The sequence below is a fragment of the Ranitomeya variabilis genome, chromosome 4 (assembly GCF_051348905.1).
Source record: "Ranitomeya variabilis isolate aRanVar5 chromosome 4, aRanVar5.hap1, whole genome shotgun sequence".
Classification (NCBI taxonomy): Eukaryota; Metazoa; Chordata; class Amphibia; order Anura; family Dendrobatidae; genus Ranitomeya; species Ranitomeya variabilis.
The window spans coordinates 293,751,245-293,773,863 of NC_135235.1; the positions used below are offsets into that span (position 1 = coordinate 293,751,245).

A 22,619-nucleotide genomic window follows, 5' to 3' on the forward strand; every position below is an offset into this window, starting at 1 on the left:
TATAATCCTACTAGACTGTGGCCCGATTCTAACGCATCGGGTATTCTAGAATATGCATGTCCCCGTAGTATATGGACACTGATGATTCCAGAATTCGCGGCAGACTGTGCCCGTCTCTGATTGGTCGAGGCAACCTTTATGACATCGTCGCCATGCTGTGCCCGTCACTGATTGGTCAAGGCCTGGCAGCCTCGACCAATCAGACGCGGGATTTCCATTATGACATCATCGTCGCCATGCTGTGCCCGTCCCTGATTGGTCGAGGCCTGGCAGCCTCGACCAATCAGAGACGCGGGATTTCCAAGACAGACAGACAGAAAGACAGACGGAAAAACCCTTAGACAATTTTATATATAGATAACACCGCCCCTCACTATTACACCAATATAATCCTATAGCACCGCCCCTCACTATTACACCAATATAATCCTATAATCATGCCCGCTGCACTATTCTACTACACATTTCCTTTGTCGGCTTATTTCTGAAGCAGACAGATAAATACTAGACTAGAAATATTATATATATTCTATATATGTAACTCCATTGAATAATGGAATAATCTCACCTTGGACAGATTACGGCTTGTTTATCGGCTTGTTCAAATTTAGCATTTTTGCTGCAGAAAAACTGCAGCGTTTTACAGTGCCAGCAAAGTGAATGAGATTTCGGAGATCTGATGCACATGCCGCTTTCTTTTTTTCTTGTATATTTTAATATATATATATATATATATTTCAAAATCGGAACAGCATCTTATATTACCAAACTGTAGTGCAGCGTCTTCCCAACCACTGTTGAAATGGTCTTTGGTAATAGATGAAAAAAAGAAAGACAGCACAAAAAAAATAGAAAAAAAAAAGGGCTTTAATGCCTGAACGGCGTGGCGACGTTTCGGATATCTTTATCCTTTTTCAGGCTTGAAAAAAGGATAAAGATATCCGAAACGTCGCCACGCCGTTCAGGCATTAAAGCCCTTTTTTTTCTATTTTTTTTGTGCTGTCTTTCTTTTTTTCATTATATATATATATAAATATATATATAACAAATCTGCCGCATGTTAATTCAGCGTTTTTCATCCATTAAAATGAATGGTTGGAAAAAATGCATCAAAAACGCACGTATTCTATGCAGGGTTTTACTTGGTTTTTGCAGCAAAAGTGATCTGCTGAGCGTTATCCCCGATCTCACCCTGTACACATGCACGCTCAGATCAGTTGAGTGTACATACCTTCTCAGTAGGACGAGAGGCGCAAGTAGCATCCAGACACCTCTGCTGACAACAAGAGGATTGGGCTGTTGGATTTCATCTGCCTAGTCATTACCTCCTCCATCACAGGCAGGGGGAAGAGTCACGAGGCCCCATAGAAATTAGATTGTCCAGGCCAAACAAAGTTTGTTAGATGTCTAATGTGTGTGACCAGCTGATCTACGCTGGAATAAAACCGCACATTACTAGGACTTACAAATCGAGCGCTTCCCGATCTCGACCATTGTAGTATTGTATTAATTCCATCCAGATTTATTTCTTGGGTTACACAACATCTGGAAACTTAGAAATTGAGGCAATACTGCAGTCTAACAGTGGAATATCTGTGGACTCCTGCAGGAAAACACAACCAGTGACGTGCATTCTGTCCTTTGGACAGCAGAGGGCAATATACACTATATACCTTAATACAGCGTAGCCCTTTAAATATGGATTTTCAGAAGAGGTAGTTCCCAAAAGTAAAATACAAGATACACAGTGAAAAAAAAACTGTTGTCCCCTATACAGAAGTATGTCGTTATACTGAACCAAGCATTATATACTGCATAATCAAACCAAACTTTTGTTTATTTTGCAACTCAAGTGTTTTCCAATAATTAGGCCCGGTCCTTATGTCCACTGGACAAAGCGTTGTTCCTCTGCAATAAAAGCAACAGCAGTTATAGAAGTCTATACAAGCTGAAACAATATTTATATTGGGACGTTCTAACAAGGAACAGCAGCTGTAACAATTAGGAAATAAGAAAAGTAAACATTAAACATCAAATACCGCAGGGTTCTGCAAGGTTATCAGCTTCTATTCCACCAGTAGGGGGCGCTCGCTCCATATGAGGTCAAGAAGAGCTGTGTAAATCCATATCAAGTGGCACCGCCGAGGGTCCGGCGCTTACCCCACAGCCACTCTATAGAGTTTAATGATGAAATTCTGCATGAAGGGAAAGCAGGGGATTATCAAGAAAAGAGAACTGTGGATCTACTTAGAATAAAATGACAATATAGATACATTTTCCCACACACTGCCCTGTCCGAAACCACCAGGTATATAAGGAGGTAAGCAATATGTGCAGGCAAGTCTGTATAATAAGGGAGGGGAAAGACTGACATTTTACCATTAGCATCAAGGTGCTTAGAAACCAACATTCGTGGTATGTCTGCGGTAACGGTCACAAGCTCTCAGTGCAAGTCTATGGGAGATAGAACGGAACTCTCATAGACCTGCATTGAAAAGTGACCTCTGGAGCGATCCGGTGGGTCACAACCTGCAGAAGACGACCGGAGCGGTGACAATAGAAGGGGGAAGATGGCAGCTGGTAGGGATGAGACTAGGGAAGGGACCTTACATTAGTAGCACCACTTCAGGGCTGAAAAAAAAGTAAAAACATGCTGGAGTTTTGCATTACAATTTTTGGCATTTGCCTGTAATTTGGGAGAGCCCCTTTCTGCAGGCATGATGTCCATATGCAATAATACATACTGTACCATTGAGACTGCTGGCTGGGGATGTGTGCACCTTGTTAAGTTATGTTGTCTATTGCAGTTCCAAATTATTTCACTAAAAAAAAATAATTATATATATATATATATATATATATATATATATATATATATATATATATATACACACACACACACACACACACACACACACACTCACCGGCCACTTTATTAGGTACACCTGTCCAACTTCTTGTTAACACTTAATTTCTAATCAGCCAATCACATGGCGGCAACTCAGTGCATTTAGGCATGTAGACATGGTCAAGACAATCTCCTGCAGTTCAAACCGAGCATCAGTATGGGGAAGAAAGGTGATTTGAGTGCCTTTGAACGTGGCATGGTTGTTGGTGCCAGAAGGGCTGGTCTGAGTATTTCAGAAACTGCTGATCTACTGGGATTTTCACGCACAACCATCTCTAGGGTTTACAGAGAATGGTCCGAAAAAGAAAAAAAATCCAGTGAGCGGCAGTTCTGTGGGCGGAAATGCCTTGTTGATGCCAGAGGTCAGAGGAGAATGGGCAGACTGGTTCGAGCTGATCGAAAGGCAACAGTGACTCAAATCGCCACCCCTTACAACCAAGGTAGGCCTAAGAGCATCTCTGAACGCACAGTGCGTCGAACTTTGAGGCAGATGGGCTACAGCAGCAGAAGACCACACCGGGTACCACTCCTTTCAGCTAAGAACAGGAAACTGAGGCTACAATTTGTACAAGCTCATCGAAATTGGACAGTAGACGATTGGAAAAACGTTGCTTGGTCTGATGAGTCTCGATTTCTGCTGCGACATTCGGATGGTAGGGTCAGAATTTGGCGTAAACAACATGAAAGCATGGATCCATCCTGCCTTGTATGGAGCATCTTTGGGATGTGCAGCCGACAAATCTGCGGCAACTGTGTGATGCCATCATGTCAATATGGACCAAAATCTCTGAGGAATGCTTCCAGCACCTTGTTGAATCTATGCCACGAAGAATTGAGGCAGTTCTGAAGGCAAAAGGGGGTCCAACCCGTTACTAGCATGGTGTACCTAATAAAGTGGCCGGTGAGTGTATATATATATATATATATATATATATATATATATATATATATATATATATATATATATATATATATATATATATATATATATATATATATATATATCTACTAGACTGTGGCCCGATTCTAACGCATCGGGTATTCTAGAATATGCATGTCCCCGTAGTATATGGACAATGATGATTCCAGAATTCGTGGCAGACTGTGCCTGTGGCTGATTGGTCGGCTGATTGGTCGAGGCAACCTTTATGACATCATCGTCGCCATGGCAACCATTATGACATCTACGTCGATACTGTGCCCGCGGGATTTCCATTATGACATCATCGTCGCCATGCTGTGCCCGTCTGATTGGTCGAGGCCTCGCGGCCTCGACCAATCAGAGAGGCGGGATTTCCAGGACAGACAGACAGACAGACAGACGGACGGAAAAACCCTTAGACAATTATATATATAGATATATATAATTGTCTAAGGGTTTTTCCGTCTGTCTGTCTGTCCTGGAAATCCCGCCTCTCTGATTGGTCGAGGCCGCGAGGCCTCGACCAATCAGAGACGGGCACAGCATGGCGACGATGATGTCATAATGGAAATCCCGCGTCTGATTGGTCGAGGCCGCCAGGCCTCGACCAATCAGCGATGGGCACAGTATCGACGTAGATGTCATAATGGTTGCCATGGCGACGATGATGTCATAAAGGTTGCCTCGACCAATCAGCCACGGGCACAGTCTGCCACGAATTCTGGAATCATCATTGTCCATATACTACGGGGACATGCATATTCTAGAATACCCGATGCGTTAGAATCGGGCCACAGTCTAGTGTATATATGTATGTGTATATATATATATATATATATATATATATATATATATATATATATATATATATTCTAGAATATGCATGTCCCTGTAGTATATGGACAAGGATGATTCCAGATTTCGCGGCAGGCTGTGCCCGTCACTGATTGGTCGAGGCAACCTTTATGATATCATCGTCGCCATGGCAACCATTATGACATCTACGTCGATACTGTGCCCGTCGCTCATTGGTCGAGGCGAATTCGCGGCAGACTGTGCCCGTCGCTGATTGGTCGAGGCGACCTTTATGACATCATCGTCGCCATGCTGTGCCCGTCGCTGATTGGTCGAGGCCGCCAGAGACGCGGGCTTTCCAGGACAGACAGAAAAACCCTTAGACAAATAATTATATATATATATATATATATATATATATATATATATATATATATATATATATATATATACACACACACACACACACACACACACACACACACACACACATATATTTTGGTATCGCATCATTACAATTTTTAATTGAAATAGAGATTGTCTGCTAGCGGCCATGCATCACCCCATTTTTTTCGAATACTACACACAGGGTAGATTTGTAAAATAGAAGGATCAGGAATTAAAGCTTTACACTCGGAGCAATTTTTGGAGCGATTTTGTTAAAATGCTCATATATAAGGAAGAACAAATGATTGCCTAGTGCACCAGCGCCCTCTAATGGGAGCCTGTGTGCCTTGCAGGATACAATGCCTAAATACACACTGCTCCTTATTTTCCAAGCAGTGACCATTCCTTTACAAAATGTCACTTAAAAGGGTATGCCCAAAAAATTATTCATGCTAACCTGAACAACCTGCACTTAATACTTTAATGGCATTTTGTTATACTAGGTGAGAGCCATTCCTGTATTTTACAGCTGATGCCACAGGTTGTAATTAAATGAAAAAAAAAATCCTCAACATTTTCCACTGAAATTCTACTGAACTCTGTTGGATAATTGCTACATACAGAGGAAAGAATTCCGCTCCATGCACGGAGCTTCCTAGACTAGAAGCAAAGTTGCTTCATATTAGACACTTTGGAGCCACTTAAAAGGAATCTGTCACCCAGTTTTTGCTGACAGCAGCATGATGTAGGGGCAGAGACCCTGATTCCAGCGATGTATCACTTCATTTACTGGGTGCAGCAGTTGTGATATAAATAAGAATTTTTGGATGTAGAATGTAGCAGAGCCGACAAAGCTAACCCCTCCCACATCACTAATTGGCAGCTTTCCGTGTTGGCAGTATGCTGCCAATCAGTGCTGGGGGTGTGGCTGGACTAGAAGGCCTGAGACAACTAGTCATGTGGTGATATCTCCTGCTGATAAAACACTGATTGTATTTAAACAGCCAAATAAGTGACATTGCTGGAATCAAGGTCTCTACCGCTACAGCATGCTGCTCTGTTTACACAGCCCAAATTTGCTGACGGATTCCCTTTAAATTAAAGCGCCACTGTACGCTTTTAAATTTATATATATATATATATTTTTTTTTTTTTTTTTCAAGTAAATCACCAGCGGGGAAGCATTCGGGAATGAATCAATGAAAGTGAGGCACAGAGTCCCAGAAGTCAATAGAGCTTAACGCTTATACCCAGTACCTAATGATGACCAGGTAGTGTGCGTGTTGACTGGTAATGGAGACACTGAGAACATCACTCCATGGCAAAAAAAATAGTACAGAACATTTATTAAACCCTTATATAACATCCATGTCATTTACAAAAATGTGTGGAATATATCCAGAAAAAGAAAAAGAATAAAAAAAAATTGTATTTATATAAACAACAGCTGTAGAAAGAGAAGTAAAAATGAAAACAAACAAACAAAAAAAGTAAGTGGTGACAGCATGGAAGTCCCTATACGGGCTGCTCAGAGGCGATCCTCTTATCTTCATATTGTGGGGGAGGGGTGATCGGTTCTATCTTTTGCGTTTCCGCCACCTTGTTCTGACCCGACAGGTTCAGTCTAAATTCTTTTAGGTGAAGTTTGTCCGATTTGATTCTTCTGATATTCAGAGGCTTTTTCTCTTTCCCGGAGCGGGAGTTTTTCCTCTGCGCCTGCTCTTGTTTGGAGGAGGAGGTGTTGGGCCTAGTGGGGGTGGACTCATCGAGTTCGGTCAAGGACTCGTAGGATGGGAGGGAAACGCTCATCCTCCCATGGTGCTCAGCCTCCGTTGCCTCTGCGGCGCTGTACCCGCTCCTCATCACCTCGTCATAGCTGGGAGCAGAGTATCGCGGGGCGTCCACCTCTTCTTGACTAAAAGGGGAAAAATATATATTAAAAAAATTTAAAAAGTCTTAAACTTCAATATAAATATGTCTTTCTTTTACAACACGTCTGACCATGAAATATACAAAACGAACACTTACATCACACAAATCATTCACTTTAAAAAGAATTGTATTTTTTTTCATAAAAAAAAATAAAAAATAATCAACAGTACACACAAAGATAAGAATCATAGTAATATGCCACTCTCTCTATATATCAGTCACCGCTTTTCTTCCCCGTCATCCTTGCACCGATCATTCACTTTGAATGCACTACTCATCTTCACATCACTGAGGGATCAGATTACAGCTGCTGCTTATAGAAGTCTATGAAGTGGGAGGAGCTGAAGGGAGACAGAAGCAGAGAGAGACACAGATGGTGCCTGCAGAATACATAGAGGGGGGGGGCACGCTGGTAAAAATAAAAATGGATATAACGGCAAGAAACCGCATTAGTCCTCAGGAACACGAGGAGAAAATAAAAAAAAAAGTGAACTCTACAGAATAGTTCCCTTATACCCGCTCCATTTATACAAGTCCCCAACTTATAGAATATTGGAGTAAAAAAAAAAAAAAAGTGTACACAAGACCCCCTTTCAGCACACCCCCTAAAGGAATATGCAGAACACACAACCGAATCCCCTCCGTTTATACAGACACATCACCGACCCTTCTTCTAGAGGTTTTGTTGTCCAAAAGATCTGAGAACTCTCCCTGGAGTCCTGGGAATCTTGGGTTTCTTCCTTACACGCTTACTGTGTATCTTGTAAAAGCACTGCAGCTGCAGCACCTCTTTACTACTACTCAATAGAGATGATTACAGGAATTTCCATTGCATTAACAATTTTTTAGCCAGATCATTCGCAAAGGCCACTTGTTCCTCTTAGAAAACACAATTCTGTCATATGTATGTTGGCAGCACTGTATGGGGGCTCAGCGCTCAGCACTGTATGGGGGCTCAGCGCTCAGCACTGTATGGGGGCTCAGCGCTCAGCACTGTATGGGGGCTCAGCGCTCAGCACTGTATGGGGGCTCAGCGCTCAGCACTGTATGGGGGCTCAGCGCTCAGCACTGTATGGGGGCTCAGCGCTCAGCACTGTATGGGGGCTCAGCGCTCAGCACTGTATGGGGGCTCAGCGCTCAGCACTGTATGGGGGCTCAGCGCTCAGCACTGTATGGGGGCTCAGCGCTCAGCACTGTATGGGGGCTCAGCGCTCAGCACTGTATGGGGGCTCAGCGCTCAGCACTGTATGGGGGCTCAGCGCTCAGCACTGTATGGGGGCTCAGCGCTCAGCACTGTATGGGGGCTCAGTGGTTGGCACTTGCTTTGCAGCTCTGGGGTCCTGGGCTCACATCCCACCAAAACCCAACATCTGCAAGGCGTTTGTATGTTCTCCCCGTGTTGGTGTGGATTTCCTCTGGTTTCTCCAAACACTCCATAGTGATAGGGAATGTAAATTGTGAGCCCCAATGGGGACAGTGATGGTATGTAAAGCACTGTGGAATATGATGGCACTATATAAGAAAAACCATAATAATTCTGCACTTGCGATGGATGACCAGGTAGGGAGAGCCCATCACCAGGTTTAGCTGAGGAGGTGCCAGGTTCCTGTTATTTATGCGGCGGCCAGCTGTGGCAGCATAGTGGCTGGGATTTCTAGACGGACACTGACATGTAGCGCGTCTTTCAAGACCGCAGCATGTCAATTTCTCCTGCGGAGACGCAACAGACATTACATCAATAGAATGTATTGGATGCGGTAAATGCGCCTGGTTCAGTGGGCACATTCAGAGGCAGCAAGCATACGCTGCATCCACTTCCGGATCATGGGAACTTACCCCAACAGGCTAATTAAGGTCTGAAACCTCGGTCAAAGTTATCGGAGCACACAAATCTCCAAGTCATTGGCCCATTTTCCTTGTTGCAATTTTTAAAACGTAAAAAAAAAAAAAAAATTACAATACATTTGTTCTTGTGCCTAAAATGCAATGGAAATGTGTCATCTCTAACTTTAGGCTTTTCAGAGATCATTTCATCTTCATTTTGCTTACCTGTTCACAACAAGAGTAATTTTGACCAAGGGTGCCCAAACTTTTACATGCCACTGTAGCTTTAAAGAGGCTATCCATGACTAACATTGATGGCTTTTCCTTAGGATAGTCATCAATGTCTGATCGGTGGGGGTGCGGCACCCCCGCTGATCATCTATCTATTCCCCGTGGTGGCTGTAACTGCCCAGCACAGCTCCGTCGATGGAATAGTGGCCGCGGGCGGGTACTGCACATCCGCTACCTATTGACTGAATAGGGGTCAGATGTGCAGTACCCGGCCCTATACAGTCGATGGAGCTGTGCAACTCTGCAACTGAGTAGTTCTGGTCACCGCCGGCACTGCAGCACCACCACCAATCAGACACTGATGATCTAGCCCAAGGATAGGCTAGCAATGCTAAAATCATGGACAACCCCTTTAAATACATTTTCCCTAATGTGTACTATGACCTAGTCTAGATCCTTCCCCCAACAGACCTTTTGGTCACTGCAGAGATGGAACTGTGTCCTCCAACAATGTCTTGTTAATATCCATAAGATGAGGCCCCGTTATCAGCCGGCACATACTGTTCACCTCCTAGGTGACCTTCTATTCCCCAGCTCCGAGGATTTTATACATGCTGACCTAATTGTCAGCCGAAAGAAGGAAGGGCGCAGAAAGTAAGAGCGAGAGGAACAACCCGACCAGACTATCCATTATGGATAACCACTTACTGTCTTCTACTCTGACGTTTACTTTCTTCAGTAACTAAAGATGAAAAATTAAAAGGGGTCGTTAGGACCCAGCTAAAACAAGAAAAAATAGTCATTGTAAAGTACAGTTTTATCATACTTTGCAGGTCAACTCATCACTTTTTAAGATCTTTAATTAAAGTTAGGAACCTTCATTGATAGGAAAATCTCTCCCGACCATGTAATGGTAACATTCGCCATTGTATCAGGGCTCGGATATCGGCCTCAGTGCAGAATTGTACTGAATGTTTCTACTCACTGACTGCCATCAGAGAGCAGAAAATGGCAGATTAACCCCTTTAAAGGCCAATTCATTTTTGGCAATAATGCATCTAAAATCAAAAGCAAATAGTGGCATTAAACATTGCACTTTGTGCAGACAGTTCCTAAGCAGGCAGCAATTTTGGGTTACGATCGCTCTATGGCACTGCTACAACACAGCTTAGTGTAGGAATCACAGACCCACAAGGTGTCGCGACTGCAACAAGCAAGTTGCAAAAAGTTGATTGGCGTAGATTGAGGGGGAAAGAAGGGTCACAATTAGACATCCTTTACCGGCATTAAACCGTGACGTAGCGTACCTGCGCGTATCTCAGCCCAAATCTTAGGACGTGACTGCAATCAAACCTTGTGTAGTTCGATCCTGCAATCATTTTGCCACCCCCCTATTCCCACCTTCTTGCGGTCCTACAAAATGTAACCTGAAGATTATCTATAGGCAGCAGCTGTACCACAAGGAATCCCTCCATTTGTCACAGGGTGACTAAGGACTGTGGGCGCTTATCCAATCCCTCAAACTAGGGGCGTCCTAGTCTATCCCTGTCCCCTGGATTACTACCGAAGGTGGTTTTGCACCATTAACCCTCTATAGCTTCTGTGTTGTACTGTCTGTTGGTGGCTGCAAAATGAGCTAACTGAGGGTCCATCAGTGAGCTGAAGAATGAGTGAACTGAGGAGTCCATCAGTCAGCCCACTATGATGGTCTGGATGGACGAAAGTTTATATCTTTTTTTTTTTTTCCAGAAAATAAAAAAAAAAAAATATGACAACAGAAGTGGAATGTACAGGAAAGCCAGAAGTCTATAAAAACAAAACTGAAAAATTGTTAAAACCAAATGGAACAAAAAAAAAAAAATTTTTTTTTTTTTTTTTTTTTTCATAGCAACAAATCCTAAATAAATGAAACCAAAAAAGGTGGACAACCCCTTTAAAAGAAATTAAAAAAATGCCACAAACCATAACATAAAGTAGAACTTTCAAGATGTCTTTGTACAGGGTGGGTCATATATATGGATACACCTAAATAAAATGGGAATGGTTGGTGATATCAACTTCCTGTTTGTGGCACATTAGTATATGGGAGGGGGGAAACTTTTCAAGATGGGTGGTGACCATGGCGGCCATTTTGAAGTCGGCCATTTTTTAATGCAACTTTATATAAATGGCCCACCCACTGTCACTGCCATCATCTGTACTCCAATCAGAACATTCTGATATCAGCGCCGGTGCGCGCAGCAACATGGACCAGGGAAAAACAGAGGCTTGTAACCCAATTACATACAGATTTTTTTTTCTTTTTATGTTAACAGGGATGAAGACAACTCCCCTAATAAAGTGATCTTCACACTTTCCATGCTGAATATAGTTAGACAGCAGGGGGCAGCGTTACAGATTTGGCGCACTCTTCTGCTGGGAGGACCCGCATTTGGCGCTAGGAGTCTCACTTTCTGGTCATTTATTTTTGCTATTCGGGGATTAAGAAAAGCTGCAATCCTGTCCGCCAGACTCCATCACAATGGCATGAAAATCGGTGTGTCTCGGGGTCATTATGTGCTGCAGTTATCTGGCACAATGCGAGGCACAGCTCAGAGCCATAGTCTCTCGCCATTGGCTCTTTTTTATTAAGAAATACAAAAGGAAAGGAGTCAGGATACAAGTGAAATGGCCGATCATCTCCGTGTTAATGGGATCTGCTGCTGCTTGTCCCTTTTCCTTTACTAGAGTAAACGCGAGGCTGGAAAGAGAGAAAAAGTCTCCTTGCTACAGATCTGCAGACTTAATAGAAGGGTCTTAAACCCCCAAACTCAGGATAATAAATTAGGAGCGCCATAGACTGGAGCGGTATCAGCCGATGCAATGTGCAGCTTTACAGTCCCGTAAAATTAGTCCATACAACCAAGGAGAGCTAGAAAGTGCGTCTCCCAATCCTCCAGGGGGTCTTAGTAAGTGCCCCCTCCACATCTCACCTACAGGAGCTTTTATGGCCTCCCAGTCTACATCCATAGACATCAACATGGAATTGGACCCTCTGCAGCTATCACTGCCCCCAACTCTATTGGGAAGGATTTCTACAAGATTTTGGAGGCATCTGTGGGAGTTTTTGCTCCTTCAGCCTGAAGATCATTTGTGAGGTCAGACCCCGATGTTGGAGGATGAGGCTGGGCTCACAATCTCTGATCTAGTTCATCCCAAAGGTGTTGATTGGGGCTGAGAAACAAACCTAAAGCATCATTGCTCCTGCCCCAAACATTACACTTGGAAAAATGCAGGCAGACGGGTAATGTTTTCCTGATATTTACCAAACCCAGACTCGTCCATCAGACACCAGATAAGTGTGATCCGTCACTGCACAAAACACGTTTCCTCCAGTGTCCACTGGTGGTGGCTTTACATCACTATATCTGACGCTCGGCATTGAGCTTGGTGATGTAAGGCTTCATGCAGCCGCTCAGCAATGGAAACCAATGCCATGAAGCTCCTGGGGAACAGTTTTTGTGCTGGTGTGAATACCAAAGGAAGTTTAGACTAGTTTGAATAAAAGTGACCAAAGCTCTGCCGACTCCTCAGCGCTGGGTGACCCCATGCAGTAATGCCACGTGCTGCGAATTCTTCCACGTATCAGTAATATCACTCACAGGTGATGGGGCAATGTTTAGAAGGGAAGAAGTGTCATAATCTGACTTGTAACACCTCGTATTACAGGTCTGCCCTGGCATCAGCTCTGCCCCACAGGCCGTTCAGTCACATCAGTAAACGATGTTATACCGGGGTAATGGGGCTGAATGAAAGTCGGAACTCAAGGATTGAGACTTTCCTCCATACAGTGTATATATTTTTTATATACCCATGTCTCCGTTAGATGATTTCTATTTCATGCCTTGATTTGCGATTCAGCAGTACCAGCGACGTTGCAGGTTCGCCCTAGTTGGCATGCCTACCCCTTGTCAGAAAGGTTTAGGTTCTGTAGCAATATCGTACTGCTGGTTCCTGCACAAGTCTCGACGTGCAGCCGCAGCTGCTACCTGCGTAACGTCAGAAATAAGGTTACATTAGGGCATATCTCCACCACCTGCAGCATCGAAAACATGCAGGAGATCAGGAGGTAACAGGCAGAGCAGAAAATAATGTGGTAGTGTTGTCTCTGGTCACATAGCTCCATAAACAGATCCTTTGGAATATTTAGGAGATATATAGAGATATGTCCTGTTCAATGTTTCAGGACTTTTTGCACAACTCGCTCTTCTCCACAGAGCTGTGGAGTCGGAGCCCATTTGGTGGAGTCTGTGTCAGGGAAATTGAGGAGTCGGAGGTTTGGCTTACTGAGTCCACAGCCATGGTTCTCCAACAAGGAGTTTAATGGCAAAAAATTCACAACAAGCGTTCGATCCATGAATTGCCCAATAAATTTTGGGGTTCAATTAGAATTGGTATTAAACAGTCGTCCACATCACGCTGCTCACATTTTCACATCATGAGACCAAGACGACCCCTTACAATTGAACACCAGGACCTCGCCATTGTGAGGCTTCAAGAAGGATGTTCTCAGAAGGAAGAGGCCACTGAGCTCCGAGAGTCACAAGAGATACAGACACTGGAAGGGTCACAGAGAGGCAGAGAAGTGGACGTCCTCTGCCACATCCCACACGGATGACCGCTTCATTGTGGACAATGCCCTTCGGAACCGGATGATGACCGTCACACCACTCCAGGCACATGTAAAGGAGGCGAGTGGCACCCAAATAGTTGTAGAGCCAGGGCAAATATTGACATTGATCAATGTTATAAGGGTGCGTTGCACAGACAGAGACCACAGGCCGGCCCATGGGTGCAACTGATCAGGTAGAAGGCAGGAAGACATCCATCAACCACAATGGAAAGGACTCTAAATAATATTTCTATTAGTATATTTCTATTAGTAACTATTAAAATATCACAAAAGGGGAGAAAAATTAAAACATACTAGGCCTACACGTTTTGAGCACTATGGACCTAGTTCTGTGCTGTGATTAATAGCACTGGTATTCGAAACGCCTAGAGAAATTATTTTTAACCTTTTTGATATTTTAAGTTACTAACAAATTTTTTTTATTTCCATTGTAGTTGCTGGATGTCTTTCTCCCTTCTACCCAATGACCACGTCCAACAATATCTACTCATAAGCACCATACAATGTAGTTCCCCAAGTTGGTCATGGTCATCCTGCCCCTGGTTAGTTTCCCCAAGGCATACACAATCTAACAGGATGAGAAGAGGACCTGACAATTGCATATCTTGGCTAAACAAGACCATAAGACACCTATTAATACCAATAATAATAATCAAACTGCAAACACACCCCATGTACAGCAAGCACCACTATCCAGAGGCAATACCAGCTCTATACATGATACACGAGATCAGAGTTTACTCACTTTTCATCAGTCGGTGGCTGTGCTTCTTGCTGGACAACCTGGACGCCCTCCATACTTAAACGATGCTTGCGTTTGTTGCGTATGCTTAAGCAGATGGCCAATAAAAGCAGAGCGATGCCAGATCCCACCAGCACATAGGCCACCGAGAAGGTCTTACTTTTTAGGTTACTGTCCACATTGCTCTGCGGCGTGCTGGCGTTACCCTGGGATGTGCCGGGTGTGTCATTGCTCCCAAAACCCGGGACAAGGTTCCATACTGCCATCACCACGCCAAGAACCAGTAAGCCCACTCCAATAGCGGTAAGGGCATAATGGGAACCACTGGATTTTGAATGCGCCATGGTCACCGATTTCGCCAACCGCAGGTGTAAATGGCGGTGCCAAGTCTGATTACATATCTCCTCTGTAGAAGCTGAAGGTAAAGTTTCGCTACCTGCTGTTCAGATACATCGTAAAAACCTGTTAGGAAAACAAAGAAAAAAAATATCAGAAAGCAATTCAAAAGATGTAGTTGATCTAGCAGAACATATGTATTCAAAGGAATAGAAAAGGAAGGTTGGACTTGATGGACCTACAGTACCGTGGTGAAAAGGTTTTAGGTAGGTGTAGAAAAATGCTGCAAGTATAGAAGGGTTAATAGATTAGTTTAATCAATTAAAATGCAAAGTGATTGAACGAAAAAAAAAAAATTCTAGAATTAAATGGATATTAGGTGTGACCACTCTTTACTCTCAAACATCTTCTAGGTGGACTCACACGCAGTTCTTGAAGGAACTTGGCAGGGCAGTTTTCCAAACATCTTGGAGAACCAACCACAGATCTGTGGATGTCGCTTGTACAAATCCTTCTCTCCGTGTAATGCCAGACTGACTGGATGATGTGAGATCAGAGCCTGTATCATACCTTCCTGGACTCCTAGTTCTTCTTTACTTTGAAGATTGTTTTTTTATTATTGGCGTTGGCCGTTTGTTGGGGATCTTTGTCGTGCTGCCGACAGACGCCTCCCTGACGGTATATGATCGATGAACCTCCGCTTACATTTCTAAGCATTGAGGACACAAAGAAGTGGAGGAGATGTGGGGTCAGTTCTCCAAGATGTTTGGAACAACCTCCCTGCAGAGTTCCTTTAAAAACTGTGTGCAAGTACAAGTACCTAGAGCAATGTTCCCCAACTCCAGTCCGTAAGAGTCACAAATAGATCATGTTTTTCGGATTTCCTTAGTTTTGCCCTGGGTGATAATTCCACCACCTGGACAATACTAAAGACATCCTGAAAATATGATCTGTTGGTGGCTCGGACTGAAGTTGGGAGAAAACTTACCTGGAGGAATTAATGATATTTTGAAGGCAAAGTGCGGTCACCGCAAATATTGACTGAAGGTCTAATGTACAAAGTGTAAAGTTGGAATTTTCTGTTAAAAGGTGATGTTCAAGATCCAAACGAGATTTTCATGTATTATTTTATAGATTTTTATCATTTTTATCTTTATAAACCAGTCCAAAATGTTATGAAGTTTCTTTAATCGTGAACTCATCACTATCAGGAATATGAAAGCGAGATTAAACAATCCTGTCTGCTTGAAGCCACCGCTCCTATTCATCTCAATTATAAATTAGCAGAAGGCTCCTTAAAGGGGTTGCTGGGATCAACACAAAAATAGGCTTGGGTAGGTGGAGGATTGAAAAAAAAAAATAAATAAATAAAATAAAGCACAAGCTTGTTATCAAATTTTGCACTGGCGACGGTCCAGTTTTTTTTGTTAACCTACCTGCATCAATACGCTGCCACCCGAAACCCAAATCACTATCCACTGAGTGATTGTCGAGGAAGTGATTGTCTGCAGCAGTCACGTGTCAATGTGACATCACTGCAGCACAGTAAACAGAGGTTGGCGGGAAGCACTGGTGTAGCAGGGGATTTAAAGAGGTTTGGTTTTTTATTGCCTAAAACCTTTGTAAATATTAGTGTAATGTAGTGTCAATATGTTATTCTCACCGATGAAGGTTCGCTCGTTCCAGCGCCTTTCCAGTCAGATACGGAGTCACGCGACGGCTCTTACAACTTGCTGGCTCACATTGTGTTGTATGTGTGAACAGCAAGTGGCTTTTACAATGCAAATCTAGCCCAATATGCAGCTGGTGCAATAATATTAGCAAATCCCTCCATTTAGAAATGTAGTATAGTTCTTCTGATTAGCTATGTCGCTTACCCGTGTAGGGCTTTACAGTAGCATGGTTAAGACCATAGTGAGTTAAGTTGTTAGTGGTCGTAACCATGGATACCTATGCTACTGCAATGCCCTGCACAGGAGGCAAGTGATATAGGTTATCAGGAGAACTATACTACATTTCTAATTGGAGTTATTTGCTAATATTATTACACCTTCTATATATTGGGATAAGATCTTGCATATGGTAATACCCCTTTAATGTAATTAAAGAAAAAAAAAAAAGAACAAATACTACAAGAGGCAAAAAAAAGTGACTTCAATAGATTGCAAATGGTAAAATGGGCCCATACGGTGCAGTGTGATTTGGACAGTCGGGACTGTCATCACGGGACTCAGAAGAGGGGTAGACAATGATTGGTGAAGTGTGTGTGCGCGTGTGTGTGTGTGTAAGAGATATATATATATATATCTCAACAAAAATAAAGGGAACACTAAAATCCCACATCCTAGATATCACTGAATGAAATATTTCAGTTGTAAACCTTTATTCATTACATAGTGAAATGTGTTGAGAACAATAAAACCTAAAAATGATCAATGTAAATCACAACTAATGTCCCACGGAGGTCTGCAGTTGGGATGATGCTCAAAATCAAAAATGGAAAATGAAGTTACAGGCTGATCCAACTTTAGTGGAAATGCCTCAAGACAAGGAAATGATGCTCAGTAATGTGTGTGGCCTCCACATGCCTGTATGACCTCCCTACAATGCCTGGGCATGCTCCTGAGGCAGCGGATGGTCTCCTGAGGGATCTCCTCCCAGACCTGGACTAAAGCATCTGCCAACTCCTGGACAGTGTGGTGCAACGTGACGTTGGTGGATGGAGCGAGACATGATGTCCCAGATGTGCTCAACCGGATTCAGATCTGGGGAACGGGCGGGCCAGTGTATAGCTTCAATGCCTTCATCTTGCAGGAACTGCTGACACACTCCAGCCACATGAGGTCTGGCATTGTCCTGCATTAGGAGGAACCCAAGGCCAAACGCACCAACATATGGTCTCACAAGAAATCTGAGGATCTCATCTCGGTACCTAATGGCCATCAGGCTACCTCTGGTGAGCACACGGAGGGCTGTTCGGGAATCCAAAGAAATGCCACCCCACACCATTACTGACTTACTGCCAAACCGGTCATGCTGAAGGATGAAGCAGGCAGCAGATCGCTCTCCACGGCGTCTCCAGACTCTGTCACATGTGCTCAGTGTGAACCTGCTTTCATCTGTGAAGAGCACAGGGCGCCAGTGGCAAATTTGCCAATCCTGGTGTTCTGTGGCAAATGCCAAACGTCCTGCACGGTGTTGGGCTGTGAGCACAACCCCGATATGTGGACATCAGGCACTCAGACCATCCTCATGGAGTCAGTTTCTGACCGTTTGTGCAGACACATGCACATTTGTGGCCTGCTGGAGGTCATTTTGCAGGGCTCTGGCAGTGCTCCTCCTGTTCCTTCTTGCACAAAGGCTGAGGTAGTAGTCCTGCTGCTGGGTTGTTGCCCTCCTACAGCCCTCTCCACGTCTCCAGGTATACTGGCCTTTCTCCTCGTAGCGCCTCCAGCCTCTGGACACTACGCTGACAGACACAGCAAACCTTCTTGCCACAGCTCGCATTGATGTTCCATCCTGGATGAGCTGCACTACCTGAGCCACTTGTGTGGGTTGTAGAGTCCGTCTCATGCTACCACGAGTGTGAAAGCACAACCAACATTCAAAAGTCACCAAAACATAAGCCAGAAAGCATTGGTACTGAGATGTGGTCTGTGGTCCCCACCTGCTGAACCACTCCTTTATTGAGCGCGTCTTGATAATTGCCAATAATTTCCATCTGTTTATTCAATTTGCACAACAACATGTGAAATTGATTGTCAATCAGTGTTGCTTCCTACGTGGACAGTTTGATTTCACAGAAGTTCGATTTCCTTGCAGTTATATTCTGTTTAAGTGTTCCCTTTATTTTTGTGAGCAGTGTATAATAAATATATCTCTATCTTTCTCTATCTCTACATACACACATTTTAATATTTGTTATATTAATGTGTTAATATATATTTAAATGTGTTCTCATTGTGTTAATATACTCGCCAATCGTCATCTTCCTCTCTTCTGAGTCGCGTGATGACATCTATAGATAGATATAGATCGATATATAGCTATATATAGATATATATCTGTTGAGCGTGCTTCTTTAATCATGCTTTTATTATTTTAAGACACTCCGGCCCCCAGCACCTTTATCTCCATTATGTTTTTCAGCTCTGACGACTGCCTTAATGGTGGTGGCAGCAATCAAGAGGGCATCTTATCCTGGCCATACACATGAAATAGCTGTCGGATGAATGATTGTTTGGTCCACAGCTATCTCTCTGGATTCCCCCTAATTCTTGTGTCCTCTATGAAAGAGGTGCTGCCAGATTCCTATGGCGGGGGCTTATCTCTGTGCCAAACAATCAGCCATTGAAACTCAGCAGACCGTATCCATCTTTCCCGCTGTTGGAGGAGAGCAGAGAGGCCCCCATACATTATATAGTGTGTATGTGGCCTTTAGACAGTAAAGGACACCAGTTACATAGCAGAATACCCATCATAAAGCCGCCTTACAGGTCATTATTATGCCGACAGGTACTGATACAATGTTGATTTTGGAGCTAACACACAAGCGCCACTTCCGGCTGGTACACAACATTTACATGTGCTCCTTGAGATCATTTGGAGGTTATAAAGTACGTTTCTTCTGCAAACATCGATGGGACTGCAGCCAAAGGCCATTTAATCATCTGTGGACCATCGCCAAGGGGAAGCAAAACGTAATAAAGCGTTACACGAGGCTTAGTAAGACGACGACTGTTCACTGCAGAATGCAGAAGCCAAAACCCATGTCTGCTTTTCAGTAAAAGGAACTTGTAGTAATCCAGTGTATCAGTGAAGTCACATGCAAATTAGCCTGGGAGAGTATTAAGGAGAGACAAGCAGAGTATATAAACACCCCCCCAATGCTCTTCCAGGTTCATTTGCATACAAGTTCCAAACTGGACTTTACCGACTCATGATGGGGCTTGTGTGTGAGCCGGAAGTCGCCATTACAATGTAGGTCTATGGAGCCTCTCGCTGACGCTCCATTAGATTCCTCGAATGGGTCATTTGGATCAAAAAGTCTTTTTTCATAAACACAGATGGAATGCGAGAAGTTTCTAGTTTTTTCTACAACACCCAAGGTAAAAAAAAAAAAAAAAATGATGAAACTGATCCAAAACACTCCTGAACAACGATCCATTTATGTACGTGAAAAATCACAGGCGTCTGAATGAGGTCTCACACGAGAAAGGGAGACAAATGGCATTCTTGAAAAGTCAAAGGAGTTTTCCCACGAACTTCACCTTTTAGCAAGTATGAACCAAAAAGGACAATCCTGCATCTATTGTGTACACACAAACTAGCACCTCTGTTACCAAAATAACACAATGTACCAGGACAGAGGGAGGTCTGTCCAGATGGAACGTGTGATGTAACCAGAGCCGTCTATTACTCCGCTCCCATGTATTTTAAGAAATATAAAGCTTTTCCAATAATCAGAATACCAATGACCGTACAAGTGACAAACCGCGGGACGCGGCAACACAAGCCTCCCCTCGAGGGTTTATATTCTAATTCGAGAAGGTAAATATTAGGGGTTGTGGAGGATTAGAAGAAGACATGGTTACCTTCGTCCAGGCAGGTACGGACTGGGACTGAAATTCAGCCATGGCATTTGAAATCACACAGGCCCATCTTATCCCTGTAAGGCTTCTTTCACACTTCAGTTGTTTGGTGTCAGTCAGCTCTGACATAGTGACGGATTGACGGATCCGTCACAATTGTTGAGAAAATGGTTCTATTGGATCCGTTTTTTTGACGGATCCGTTACTTGGGGGTTGTCTGGGAAAAGTATCTACTTTTTGGAGCATGCGCAATTGAAAAAGCGGATTGGAGCGACGGATCCGCCGAAATGACGGTCGCGACGGTTCCGTCGCCCATTCTATGGAATGGCGGACGTGACAGATCCATTGCGAACCGCCATTTCGGCGCAGACAAAAAACGTTACAATGTCCGTCAATGTCTAGATGACGTCCGCCAAATCTCGACGGATCCGTCGCATGGCGGATGGAACGGACAACCATCCGCCACAATCTGTCGCTAATGCATGTCTATGGGAAAATAGCGGATCCGCCAAAAAAAAAAAAATGGCGGATCCGCTATTTGATGAAAATGGCGGTTTCAAACTGACGCCAAAAGACTGAAGTGTGAAAGAGGCCTAAGTGACGGATTCTACAACTTTGTTAACAACTTAGCAGATAAGATAGCCCATGACCAGAGAGGCCCTTCTGGCATTTGCCAGATGGCCAGTCCGGCCCTGCACCCAGGTATAACATTTTGACCTTGACAAGCGCGTGTGGATATGCCATAAAAGTCTCTTGTGAGACACCTTTAAGAGCATGTCACCCTTTTAAACCAGTTCACTTTACACTTTATCACCGATGGGCAAAAAAGTTAGTTTCCATGACAACCCTAAAAAAAATAACCCTCATCAGCATAAGAGAATTCTTTAATTTTTGGAGTATTTTAGCGACAGGTGCCTCAGACCTCAGTGATGTCACCAATGTGAAGCTAAAGGGCTATTCCCAAAATAAAACGTTACTCCCTATGGGACTGCTGGTGAAAGCCATGGACATTGCTTGGCTATTACCGGCAGTCCCATAGACAATGATGGATAGGAGGTAGACCGTGGCGCACCGCTGTTCCATCCCAGACTGGACTGCAGAGCCCCTTTATCAGGATCACCGTGGATCCAAATCTTCACGCAATCAGCAAGTCATTTCCTTATCCTGGTATGCAAATTGTCTCTTCATAGAGGAAGAGGAGTAGAACTCTAGCGCCACCTATAGGAAGCAGCAATCCTAAAAGGCAATATCGACCCTTGAGCCTTGTCACATGACTTCGTATAAAAGCCAAAGCCAGAATCTCAATTTACAGACACCTGTTTCAGGGTTCTGCCCCTCATCAGTGCAAAGTGAGAGATCTGGTTTGGCTGGTTGAAAAGTGTCCTTATCTCAGCATGCTTGACATGTCACTCTCCGCAAGGAGAAACGTTATTTCCTGTTCCTGGTTATTTTGGGAACAACTCTTCTACTGTTGCGTTTGTTGCGGTTCACCTAAGATAAAGACAATGTGTAAGGAATGGAGAAAGAAGGGCGTTTTCCCTGATGAGGGGTAGAAATCATTTACAGTGATTATTTATTATTATTACTATAGCGCCATTTATTCCATGGCGCTTTACATGTGAGGAGGGGTATACATAATAAAAATAAGTACAATAATCTTAAACAATACAGCTCATGACTGGTACAGGAGGAGAGATGACCCTGCCCGCGAGGGCGCTCAATCTACAAGGGATGGGTGAGGATACAGTAGGCGAGGATAGAGCTGGTCATGCAGCGGTTTGGTTGATCAGTGGTTACTGCAGGTTATAGGCTTGTCGGAAGAGGTGGGTCTTCAGGCTCTTTTTGAAGGTTTCGATGGTAGGCGAGAGTCTGATGTGTTGTGGTAGAGGGTTCCAGAGTAGAGATGATGCGCGAGAGAAATCTTGTATACGATTGTGGGAAGAGGAGATAAGAGGGGAGTAGAGGAGATCTTGTGAGGATCGGAGGTTGCGTGTAGGTAAGTACCGGGAGACGAGGTCACAGATGTATGGAGGAGACAGGTTGTGGATGGCTTTGTATGTCATGGTTAGGGTTTTGTACTGGAGTCACTGGGTAATGGGGATCCAGTGAAGGGATTGACAGAGGGGAGAGGCCGGGGAATAGTGGGGGGACAGGTGGATTAGTAGAGCACCTGTGTTTAGAATAGATTGGAGGGGGGCGAGAGTGTTAGAGGGGAGGCCACAGAGCAGGAGGTTACAGTAGTCGAGGCGGGAGATGATGAGGACATGGACTAGGGTTTT

At 43.9% G+C, this 22,619-nt stretch overlaps 1 protein-coding gene across 1 annotated transcript in view; it reads right to left on the bottom strand.

Annotated features, from left to right (window-relative positions):
* Positions 1 to 6,341: 6,341 nt before the first annotated feature.
* Positions 6,342 to 22,619, bottom strand: part of TMEM51 (transmembrane protein 51) — a 43,145-nt gene continuing 26,867 nt past the window's right edge. The window contains exons 2-3 of the mRNA XM_077250228.1: positions 14,417 to 14,875; positions 6,342 to 6,927 (exon numbers count right to left, since the gene is read on the bottom strand). Of these exons, the coding sequence (XP_077106343.1) occupies positions 6,528 to 6,927; positions 14,417 to 14,757 (741 nt within the window). The 5' untranslated portion in view covers positions 14,758 to 14,875 and the 3' untranslated portion in view covers positions 6,342 to 6,527. The remainder of the gene's footprint in view (positions 6,928 to 14,416; positions 14,876 to 22,619) is intronic.